The 12,075-nt window shown below is 36.0% G+C and overlaps 1 protein-coding gene across 3 annotated transcripts in view; it reads right to left on the bottom strand.

Moving 5' to 3' along the window:
* Nucleotides 1–12,075, bottom strand: part of LOC121369166 (E3 ubiquitin-protein ligase TRIP12-like) — a 129,485-nt gene that overhangs the window by 43,255 nt on the left and 74,155 nt on the right. For all 3 annotated transcript variants that reach the window (XM_041494070.1, XM_041494078.1, XM_041494088.1), the window contains 11 exons: nt 10,922–11,044; nt 9,884–9,995; nt 9,125–9,189; nt 8,565–8,614; nt 7,899–8,055; nt 7,220–7,382; nt 6,346–6,476; nt 5,731–5,837; nt 4,769–4,887; nt 3,534–3,780; nt 1,671–1,825 (listed from right to left, as the gene is read on the bottom strand). In XM_041494070.1, the coding sequence (XP_041350004.1) occupies nt 1,671–1,825; nt 3,534–3,780; nt 4,769–4,887; nt 5,731–5,837; nt 6,346–6,476; nt 7,220–7,382; nt 7,899–8,055; nt 8,565–8,614; nt 9,125–9,189; nt 9,884–9,995; nt 10,922–11,044 (1,429 nt within the window). The remainder of the gene's footprint in view (nt 1–1,670; nt 1,826–3,533; nt 3,781–4,768; nt 4,888–5,730; nt 5,838–6,345; nt 6,477–7,219; nt 7,383–7,898; nt 8,056–8,564; nt 8,615–9,124; nt 9,190–9,883; nt 9,996–10,921; nt 11,045–12,075) is intronic.

Genomic DNA, 12,075 nt, shown 5'->3' with positions numbered 1-12,075 from the left:
GGTGACAAAAAAATTGCACCAAAAAATATTACTTTTTTGGGGATTACACGCGTCTTTTTACAAGTTTTATTGTTGAAAAAAGTAAAGTTTGTGTTTATTTTAACGACCAAACTAGAGCACATTGATTTTTAATCTTATCATCGGCTATTGGACGTCAAACATATGGTCATTCTGACACTGTTTTTAGAGGAAACCCGCTGTCGCCACATAGGCTACTCTTCTTTACGACAGGCAGCAAGGGATCTTTTATTTGCGCTTCCCACAGGCAGGATAGCACAAACCATGGCCTTTGTTGAACCAGTTATGGATCACTGGTCGGTGCAAGTGGTTTACACTTACCCATTGAGCCTTGCGGAGCACTCACTCAGGGTTTGGAATCGGTATCTGGATTAAAAATCCCATGCCTCGACTGGGATCCGAACCCAGTACCTACCAGCCTGTAGACCGATGGCCTGCCACGACGCCGGTAAGTTTTATTGTTGAAGTATGCCATGAATTTATACTCAAATATGTTAATTTGACACATTTATTTTTTATAACCTATTTATTTTGGCAACGGTTTTGGTTATGCGACTCACATGCCACTTAGTTAAATTAACAGTCATTACTAATAGCAAAAATGTAAACAATACTAACTACCTGTTGCCCGAGTTTATTTTGAAATCTGGTCACTGGCATTAATGGTTGTTCAAAAAAATTTTGTTGGTGATTAACTTCATGAATATTACTGAGCTTTCCCTTAAAATAGACTGATCTCTGCAGTTCACTAGAGCAATAGGGACACACATCATTTGGTACAAAAACCAGTGTACTTTCCAGAGTTATCCTCCTTACATGTATTAATATGGCGGCAAAACGTGATACTTTCAGTTTTATCGTAGTGATCTGCTGTCAGTGTTTATAAATAAAGTAAAGTTTGTTTTATTTAACGACGCCACTAAAGCACATTGATGTTTATAAATAAAGTTTTTGTCTGTGCACAAAACCATCTGTACAGTACAATACAGTAACAGTCAAACAGCTTTCACTCTCTACTAAGGGAATATTTCATTTTGATGCTATGTAATAATGCTAGTTTGATTGGAATATATTGCGATGTACAAAACGTGAAAACTGAAGTTTGTAAAATAATTTTCTTTTGTTCAAATATTGTACATTATTGTTCTCATGTGCTGAAAATAAGAAATATTTCAATATTTATAAGTTGTTTTTCATGGGTCGACTTATAAACGGGTCAATAAAAAAAATAAGTTTTCAGGGCTTAAAATTAGGGACTCGACTTATAGCCGAGATCGACTTACAGGCGAAGATATACGGTAATCACGAGAGATAACTCATCAAATATTTTAATATAAAATATAATTGTCAATACTATTACATAATTTATACACCAGTTTACCAAAGAGAAGATAATGACATTGGTTTAAAAAAAAAAAAAAAAAAAAAAAAATAAGAAAAGAAAAATGTGCAAACTATGAATGAAGAAGTTACCATTAGCCTTTTCTCAAAGAACAATGACAGAATAAGTTACATGACAGAGATAAAAACTGGAATTTAAAAAACAACTTGGTTTTCTATCTGTTACTACAAAATACCAAATATGACACTGAAAATGTCATTGGATTTTTTAATATTTTTTTGTGAAAAGACAAAAGCCCCAGCATACACACCTGCTGAAGTCTTGCCCCGCCCCGAGGTACGCCCGCTAAGTACCGGACCGGGACCTCCCCTGGCACCAGCCTCCAGCGTTTCGTCAGTCTTGTTTCCTTTTTTCACTGGACCTCTTTTTGGTGGTCTCTTTCTTTTAAGTACATCACTCAAACGCCTGCAATAGAGTAGTGTCATTCAGACATTACAACCATTTCACAATGTTAACAGAGCTTTGAGCATTTCTATAAACATATTGTATGCCTATTCATATTAAAATTGTTTAAAGGAAATACCACATGCCACTTTGACCTACTAGACATACAAATTACATAGTTTAAAATGTATATTTTCAGACACTATTTTGTTTGGTCTTTTAGTAGGTCCAAGGCTGTGCAACCCTGACGTTACAATTGGCAAAATGGCTGTACTTAATATCCTAAAATGAACAAAGATCCATACAAAATTTGTGCAGGAGATAATTCCATAAGGCAGGGTGGCAAACATTTTTAAGTATATACAAACATATGTTCAAGCTAGAACCCTTTACTCTGACTTATTTCATTAGATATCTAACCTTCTGGATATTGCATAATACAAGCCTATGCACTGTATACTGCATTCAATGCATTCACCAATTCATATTTTCAACCATCCATTTCAATTTGTTTTTTGTTTTTTAAATTGTGGTCAGTAAAACAGTTTGGAATAATTGCCATAAATATGGGACATATGGCCACAAATGTGTGTAAGTAAACAGAACTCTACTCTTTTACATTTTTTTTGCGTAATTTTAAACAACATGAACTACTCTAAAATATCAATAAAAATTAGAAAAAAACCTAAACTATTACTTACCTTTTCACATAAGAATATTATTTTATGTATTTATACAAATTAAAGTGACAATGTGTGAGTAAAAATTATAAACTTGTGCCCACTCAACGTGGTTTTTGTCAATAATTAATCCTGTAGTCATATGGTTAAAGAAAGTTCATATGGCGTTTGACCTAGAGACAGATTCACATAGATCACATGACTTGAAAGATAGATTTTCAGGCAATACTTTGTTGGGTGCATGGCTGTGCAAACCTGCCTTTCACTAACACTCATCGGCAAGATGACATCAGTTAAAATGTGTAATTATGTAAGAACAAATATATACAAGCTAGAAGCCTTTGGTCTCACTTCATTTCACTAACACTCATCGGCAAGATGACATCAGTTAAAATGTGTAATTATGTAAGAACAAATATATACAAGCTAGAAGCCTTTGGTCTCACTTCATTTCACTAACACTCATCGGCAAGATAACATCAGTTAAAATGTGTAATTATGTAAGAACAAATATATACAAGCTAGAAGCCTTTGGTCTCACTTCATTTCACTAACACTCATCGGCAAGATGACATCAGTTAAAATGTGTAATTATGTAAGAACAAATATATACAAGCTAGAAGCCTTTGGTCTCACTTCATTTCACTAACACTCATCGGCAAGATGACATCAGTTAAAATGTGTAATTATGTAAGAACAAATATATACAAGCTACAAGCCTTTGGTCTCACTTCATTTCACTAACACTCATCGGCAAGATGACATCAGTTAAAATGTGTAATTATGTAAGAACAAATATATATAAGCTAGAAGCCTTTGGTCTCACTTCATTTCACTAACACTCATCGGCAAGATGACATCAGTTAAAATGTGTAATTATGTAAGAACAAATATATACAAGTTACAAGCCTTTGGTCTCACTTCATTTCACTAACACTCATCGGCAAGATGACATCAGTTAAAATGTGTAATTATGTAAGAACAAATATATACAAGCTAGAAGCCTTTGGTCTCACTTCATTTCACTAGACATTACCACTAACACTCACATGTGTGACGACGTAGGATCCTGTTCCTCTGGGAAGGCCGATGCCCCCGTGGTTGAGAACTCGCCGTCCCGTTTCTCAGCAGTAACACTGTCGTTGCTGATGCTGCTCATCGCGGAGCTGTTGGCACTGCCCACGCTGCTGTTGCTGCTCAGACTGTGCGTGGATCCCACACTGAGTATCGACTTGGTGGGGCACAACGAAGCACCCACCTCCATTTCCGCCAGTTTCTTTATTTGGTGCATCACACCTGAACAAACAGGTAACTTAGTTTTAGCCGTCAGGACAGTCATGATTCTTCAGAATACGGACGATTCTTTAACATGGTACATTTATTTCTTACACACATGTTGGTAAGAACATGATGCGTTATTTTTGATAACACATGGGTTGTTTACACGTGTGTGTGTGTGTTAACAATTTCAAGACATATGACTGGCTGCTCCTAGGTGATGACCAGGTCACCAATGTCATGCATCCAATGAAAAACAACACGGTGGAAATAGATTACAAAGTGACGTATAGTTCACCTGACAATCATGTAAGTTAGCTACAAGTGCCACATCTATAAAGAACTTTTTTAAAATTAGCTTAAAACCTGGTTTTTGAGGATATGTAAGAAAATAATACATTGGTGTCTGTTAGATAACGGTATCTAACAGTCACTTATGTATTATTCTCTATTTAATCAGTGGATGTTACATGTAAATGTTTAACATGAAAACTGTCACTTAGTGTGGAAGAAGAAAAAACAAAACAAAGAGACAAAATCTTTCACATGATAATTGCAGCACTTGGTGTGGAAAAAAGTAAGATGAAATCTGTTAATTCTTAATACTGGTTAGCAGCAAGGAATCTTTATATGCACTTTTTTACAGATAAGAGATACCAATGGTGGAACACCAATTGGAATGAATATATGAATGAATGAATGAATGAATGTTTAACAATGAATGAATGTATAATGACACCCCAGCACGAAAAAAACATTGGCTATTGGGTGTCACAAATGGTAAGTCCAAATGGAATGAGACTGAAATTAAATAGATCTCTCCACTGTGGACGTCTGATCCTACAAGGAACTACGTAACCCGACATGTCGCCTACCTGCACACAACCAAATTCAAACGGTCCAATCCTTCTTACAACCAATAAGGCTAACATTTTCCACTGTGTAAAAGAATAATCAGTTCTGATCACATGAGCTTTTGCCATAAAAACAAATGTTTAGAATTTACCTTCTCTCCTGAAGTAGACTGCAAACACATCAGCCAGTTTCTTCATGAGGATTTCGGCCATCTGTACTGCACCGACAACAACCTTGAGATCTGGAGAGGCCATCATAGCGGCTATGTGGCTGAAACAAATACACGGCTGTCACTTCCAAAGCAGAACTTTTAACACGAGCATACTTTCTTTAAACAGCAATAAAGACGACAAAAAAGTCTGTTTTGTTTAACGACACCACTAGAGATTGGATGTCAAACATTTGGTAATTCTGACATATAGGCGTAAGACGAAATCTGCTACATTTTTCTATTACCAGTAAGGAATCTTTTATATGCTCGTTCCCAGACATGAAAGCACATACCACGGCCTTTGACCAGTTGTGGTGCACTGGTTGGAATGAGAAGAAAAAATCAGTTGAAAGGATCCAACAAGGTGGTTCTATCCTGCAATGCAAGCATCTCGGGCGAGCACTCAACCGACTGAGCTAAATCTCGCACATTCTTGAATATGTATTGAATAAGGTATATGTTCAATGGTAATAAAGGAAAACTCAAATAATTTAAGAAACTCTTCATTGGTCAGTTGTAAACATGAGACGATTTGCATAATTGTCATCATCTTTCTCAAAGTTCAACCATTTATAAACTTGGCAGTCGGTATAACACCATTTTATTTGGTGCACAGAAACATTTTTCAGCAAGTATCAGGGGTGGGAATTGGTGAATTGTAAAAAAGAGGAAATCTAGAGGGGTCCCAGAAATTCTTGAAATCCTAGGTTAAAATCTGTTCCATCTGACACATTTTGGAGGAAAGGACTATTAAAATGTGAGGAAAAACAATGTTCCATGAGAGGAAAACAGCTGATCCGAGGAGAATTCCTACCCCTGAAGTATATATTGTTAAACTTTGACAGTGAATGTTTTGCACTCTATATTATTTCAGTTTAGTTTACAATTTACAGCATATTCACCTTGATACTGGTTGGTTCTTGAGAACCTGTCTGAGCAAATCATCAGAGGCATAGAAAATCATTCGGAGAATAGTCTGCAGACACTTGTGTCTAACCGTCGGTCCAGCCTGCAAGACAAAAACATTTTTTAAATGATTTTAAGCAATAGTCTGCAAAATCGGTTTTAATACATTACGAAAGAGTTCTTTATAGTCAAAACAATTAGATCTAATCATGTGTATAAGACTAATATCGTTTCAATTTAGGTCACTAGCAGACATATATTAAACAAGAGAGAAAATTTCCCTGTCACCATACAAGACTTACTTAGTAGTTATACATTTCATAGAGCACACCAAACAACGTCTGGATGAAGACTGTGGCCATTTAGCGGTCTTCTTTCAGAATCTAACTCTTTTAACTCTAACAATAGGTGGGCAATAGTCAGATGTTTTACCTTCTCTGTCACCATATAAGACTTACTGAGGAGCTATACACTTCGTAGAGCACACCGAACAACGTCTGGATGAAGACTGTGACCAGATCATGGTCTTCTTTCAGAATCTAACTCTTACCCTAACAATAGGTAGGTAACGGTTGGATGTTTTACCTTCCCTGTCACCATATAAGACTTACTGAGGAGCTATACACTTCGTAGAGCACACCGAACAACGTCTGGATGAAGACTGTGGCCAGATCGCGGTCTTCTTTCAGAATCTCCGCTCTCGAGTCACACCTCTCCAGACACGGGTCAGACAGCGAGGCAGCTGGGAAAATAAAAATAAAAATAACAATTTATTATCTCACAAACCTTGCACTTAACACAAATTAAAACAAAAAATGAAATATGTTTACGTAACTGAAGTGAAAACCGGGGAGAATAGAACTGATGAATGAATGAATGAATGACACCCCAACACAAAAATATATAAATCATTTATATTAAAATAAGAATTATAAAATTATTTAAATTATAAAATTATGGAAAAACAAATGGGAATAAAGAGCTATGAAAGATATGGAAATATCACAGGTAAGTATAGATAACTTACGTAAACTGAGTTGTCAATTTGTGAAAGAAAAAAAAAGTTATGTTTTAAACAATTATAACTTTATGTGTATATATACATACCACTGACTTGTATCAATCATATAAGGGGATTTAATTTATACTGAGATAACCACTGTGCATATAACCGAAACAAGCAATTCACACAATTATCTCCATTTTCCCTTTGGACTTAATGGACTCAATTTACAATGTCTGTTCTTGTCTTACACCGTGTAACTACTACACACATTTACAATGCTTAAGAACCTGCATTTAATAAAAACAGGAGGCCGAATTTACGAAGCCTGTTTTTCTTAAACGCAGAAGTTTAAGCATTGTAAATGTATGTAATTACACGCATTTAAGTCTAAAACAGGCTTTGTAAATTCAGTCCAGGCGGTTTAAATTTGGCACAACGTATTTAGTTAAAAGCACTGGACTATTTCGACATGAACCTACATGAGCTATTCTGTGAACCGGACGCCAGTGGGTTGAGTTTCCTCTGTACGGGCCGCGCCGTCCCGGTGTCTTCATTGATCTGTTGCATGGAGTTGAAGTCGATGGCGTACGACCGGCCCATCGTGGAGAGATTCACTTCGTCTTCTCCAGCCTGGTACGCAGCCTGGTTAAACAAGCAAACAAACAAACAAAATTAAACATTACAACATATCACCAATCTGAATACTTAATACTGAACGTACCTCTATTAGAAGGAATTCATCTTTTTTATGTAACGATGCACCGCACTCAACACATTTTAATTAAGGTTATACAGTGTCGGACATATGGTTACGGAGCACACAGATGACGAGAGAGGAAACCCGCTTTCACGACTTCATGAGCTACTCTTTTCAATAAGCAGCAAGGATCTTTTTATATGTGCTATCACGCAGACAAGATGGCACGTACCACAGCCTTTGATACAATAGTCGTGGTGCACTGGGTGAAAAGAAAAATAGACCAATGAGCGCACCGACGGCGATTGATCCTATACTAACTGCAGGTGAATGCTTTACTACTGGGCTACATCTTGCCCCAAAACGAGTAAGCAATGGGCAAACAGAACCATATTCACACAATTTTTGCGAGACCTGTTTTAGTGTCTCTGGACATGCAGCAACAAATGTATAGTACCTACCTCGACTATTTTGCTGTCAATGGGCGTGTACGGGTGCCACATGCTGCGGTCGTCCTGCCACTGCCAGACGACAGCATCGTTGTTTACGGAGCAGCCCTTCCGCAGCATCACGTCGATGGAAAACAGACCATCACTCGGCAGCTTCGGGAGCAGTTCCCTTAAAAAGCAAGAGAACGTTCACAATAAATATCAGAATTATTGATTTAAAATAATCTTGAAAAATCTGGATTTAATTTTAGATTTTATTATTAAAAACAAAAATATTTTCAATGTTGTTAAGGTGTCACAAATCTGGGTTTAATTGTACATTTTATTATTAAAACAAAACTATTTTCAGTGCTGTTAAGGTGTCGCAAATCTGGGTTTAATTGTAGAGATTCCATTACTAAAAATATTTTTCAATGAAGTTAGTGTCCTAACTTTGGGTTTAATTGTTGAAATTTTATTATTGAAAATATTTTCAATGCTGTTAATGTGTCCCAAATGTCTCAGCACTATGATGTCTCCACTAAAGATAGATTGTTTTTTACTGTTTGTATAGCAAATAATATTTTGTGACATTATAGACAAAACTACTGGAATCTTTGAGTTTAATACTAAGAATTTCTAATAAATATGTAAAGATTCTCAACTACGAAACTATGTTATATATAAATGAGTACTTACCCAATAAGACAAACTATTTCAAACAGTTCTTGGGGTGTTCTTGAAACAAGCTATAAAAATTAATTAAACATTATTAACAAATGAAAAATTCACTTGACATTAACAAGTGTGAATTTTACTTCAACATTGACAAGCAGGAATTTTAGTTCAGCATTTCCAAATGAAAATTTTAAATTCACATTTTTGTGTGCTAAATTTACCTAACAGTAACATATGGAAAATATGCACCCACAATAATTTTTTAGATGCAAGTGAAACATTTACGTCTACATTATGAAGTGGAAAATTATCTTTGACCTTCGTAAATGGAATTTTTTTTTACACATTAACAAGTGGAAAATTCATCATAACAATAATATGTGGAAGACTTAAATCAATATTAACAAGAGGTAAATTTACCTCCAAATTAACAATTGGAAAATTTACCTCCATATTAACAAATAAGAAATTTACCTCAGTATGAACATAATGAAACATTTCAGCTAAAAACATTTCCACATTTAACAGTGGAATCTACTTGGGACATTAACCACCATTGCACTAAAGGATGGAAACCTTACCTCAACATTTGAGCCACACTGCTCAGAGGAACCAGTCAACAGGTAACACAACGTTTCAGCAATTTCTAGTAAAAAAAGAAAAATATTCAATTATAACTTGTAACAGTAAAGATAAATTTTAAACAAAAATAAGTTAATTTCAATTTAGTTTTTATTAACAGATTTCAACACTGATGTTCGTTTTTGTTCATAAATTCACAAAACATGCTCATTATTTCCATTACAATTAATGTTTGGCAATAATTAAGCTGCTTACTTCAGAGAAATGAGATCCTGTTATAATTTATGTTACATCCATCTGTCCATTAATTGCTATAAAACCTAAGATACTAGAATGAAAGTGTGATAACTACACATAACATAACATGAACAGTCTGAGAGTATTGCTAAAGAAACATGTCCCTTACCGGCCCCACAAATTTCCATTTCCCCAAAGTTGAAGGGCCATAACTCTGTCAAACCTATAAATTCCATTGTTTGACAGTTATGGACCTTGAATACATTGCCATGAAAGTTAGGTTTGTTTTGTTTAACAACGCCACTAGAGCACATTGATATGTTTTTTTAAATCATCAGCTATTGGATGTCAAGCATTCCCATGAAAGTCAAACTTGATCTGTAACTACATAATAAACCTATACACAAAATTTCAGCTCAATATATTGACACACTGCAAAAACTGTCTGGGAAAACTTTATGTGGGGACAGATGGACAGACAAACATAAAATGACAGCTAAATTTGAGTAACAAACACTCACTCTGTTTAAGAAGAACAACCGCCAGATCAGGACAGCTGGCACACATGACTGACAGCATGCGGATTACCGTGACGAACGTCCCCGAACTGATGATTGGTGGGCTGATCACAAGCTGAAAATCCCAACGAGAGACAGTCTCTTACTCTATGTTCTTCACACAAGGAACAGCACACACACACACACACACACACACACACACACACACACACACACACACACACACACACACACACAGAGAGAGAGAGAGATATTAAAGGTATCTGGTTCTCTTACAACACTGTGTGGGATTTTCCGCTAAAAATTACTTCTGAATGATTGCAAAATTTCACCAGATTCTCAAACCTAAAGTCTAAAATGCAGTATGTTTGTAAAGGTTTTTTTTTTTTTACAAGTCCTATATTATAGTGACAATTCCATATTTTGTAAAAAAAAAATACAATTTGTAATAAATATCTACAAATGAATTGATCCAACTTATTATTGGAAAAATATTACACCAGATATTTTAACACACAAGGGTAATAGAACACTTATATTGGTTTTAAGTCGAAGAGTTCAGAAGTGTCAAATATCCTTTAACAGTAGTGCATCAAGGGTACTTGATTTTATTACCCATACGCGTACTGAATGATCACATCCCACACCCAGTGTGAGTTGAAAGTCAAAATGAATGTTTGTTTGGTTTAACAAAACTACTAGAGCAGTTATTAACGACATATGACAGCACAGACCATAACGTTTGATATACCAGTTGTGGGTCACTTGTTGACACGGGGGAAATCTCCAATTACAGAACAGAGCTACTAAGAGTCTTTATCCTACAACCATAGCAACTCAGGCGGGCGCTCTACCGACTAAGCTAGATCCTGCCCCGCCCAATTTGAACTGAATGCACCGAGTGGTTTGGGGTTCTTTTTTCCAATTCTTACTAACAGCTAAATGAGCAGCAGCACAGAATGGCCTATGTGTTCATGACAGAGCGGTAACTGTACACAAATGTTTTAACTAATTTGTGAATGATCCATTTGACATTCTCACCAGCTGTTGTACGTTTGTGAGCAGCCCATGCACGGCCATCTCCTTGAGAAGTCGCTGGTCTGTCTGGAAGTTGTCCACGAGCCGGGAGAAACACAGACACACACTCTCAAGAGATTTCTTGTCCTGAAAGGAAACGAATGTGTGTTTGACGATGCCTCGGCACATTTTAAAACTAGTATTTGGTGTCTAATATATCATGGTTATTTCGACACATAGATAAGAGAAAAAGAAAGAGGAAACGTGTTACTGCCACATAGGCTACTCCCTGCAATAAAGCAGCTTGGGTTAAGAGGTGTTCATATTATTCGATTTGTCATACCGACTTGTCACATGTTCAAATCATACAGTGAAAACACCTAAATCGAAATGACGTAAGTCTTATACTACAGGCTGTGTTGGAGTCGTAATGATTAGAACATGTCCTAATTCTCAAGACAAATTGTAAGTTCTCAGCCAATCAAATCACATTAAAGTTCAACCATCAAAAGTTTTATCACTTCAGTTTGGTTGGGGGGTTGGTTTTTTTTTTTACAAATTTACAAACACATCAAAATGTACTCAATAATTGTTTTATTACATAATTATATCATCAGTATATTTTCTTTATTCCAATGGAAATTTGTATGCACTTATATGTCCCACAATATATTTTTAAACTAATGAGACATCACAGAATTTTATGACGTAATGTCTTCTCACATGATACAAGTTTTGTAGGGCTGACAAATCGCATGCTATAAATTTCATAGTGAGAACACCACTTTAGCAGTGTTAACACATGTGACTGGCTTATAGAGGTGACCCATCAAGGTGATACTGGCCAACAAAAACAACTTCTTTTGACAGGTGACTGCTTAAGACAGATGAATTGTTAATATCTGTGTCCTCTATGACAAGTGGCTGCTTAACAGAGCTTGGGTCTAATTCGTAAGACTCACTTGTGCAACATCGTCATTTCAAGTCTTCAAAGCCACTGCGAGATTGCAAAGTTACCAGAGTTTTGTGAATTAGACCACAGGTCTCTTAATAGAGATAGCTGATTGATAGAGGTGGCCTCTTACAACAGAAGAATTGTTAATGGGGGTGTTCTCTAATGACAGGTGGGTTTTTTTAATGCTGAGATGGCCACTGACCAATGAATCAATAATAGATGT

Source organism: Gigantopelta aegis, chromosome 1, assembly GCF_016097555.1.
Source record: "Gigantopelta aegis isolate Gae_Host chromosome 1, Gae_host_genome, whole genome shotgun sequence".
Taxonomy (NCBI): Eukaryota; Metazoa; Mollusca; class Gastropoda; order Neomphalida; family Peltospiridae; genus Gigantopelta; species Gigantopelta aegis.
The sequence above is the reverse complement of the archived record's forward strand: the minus strand, read 5'-3'. Positions and strand labels throughout refer to the sequence as shown.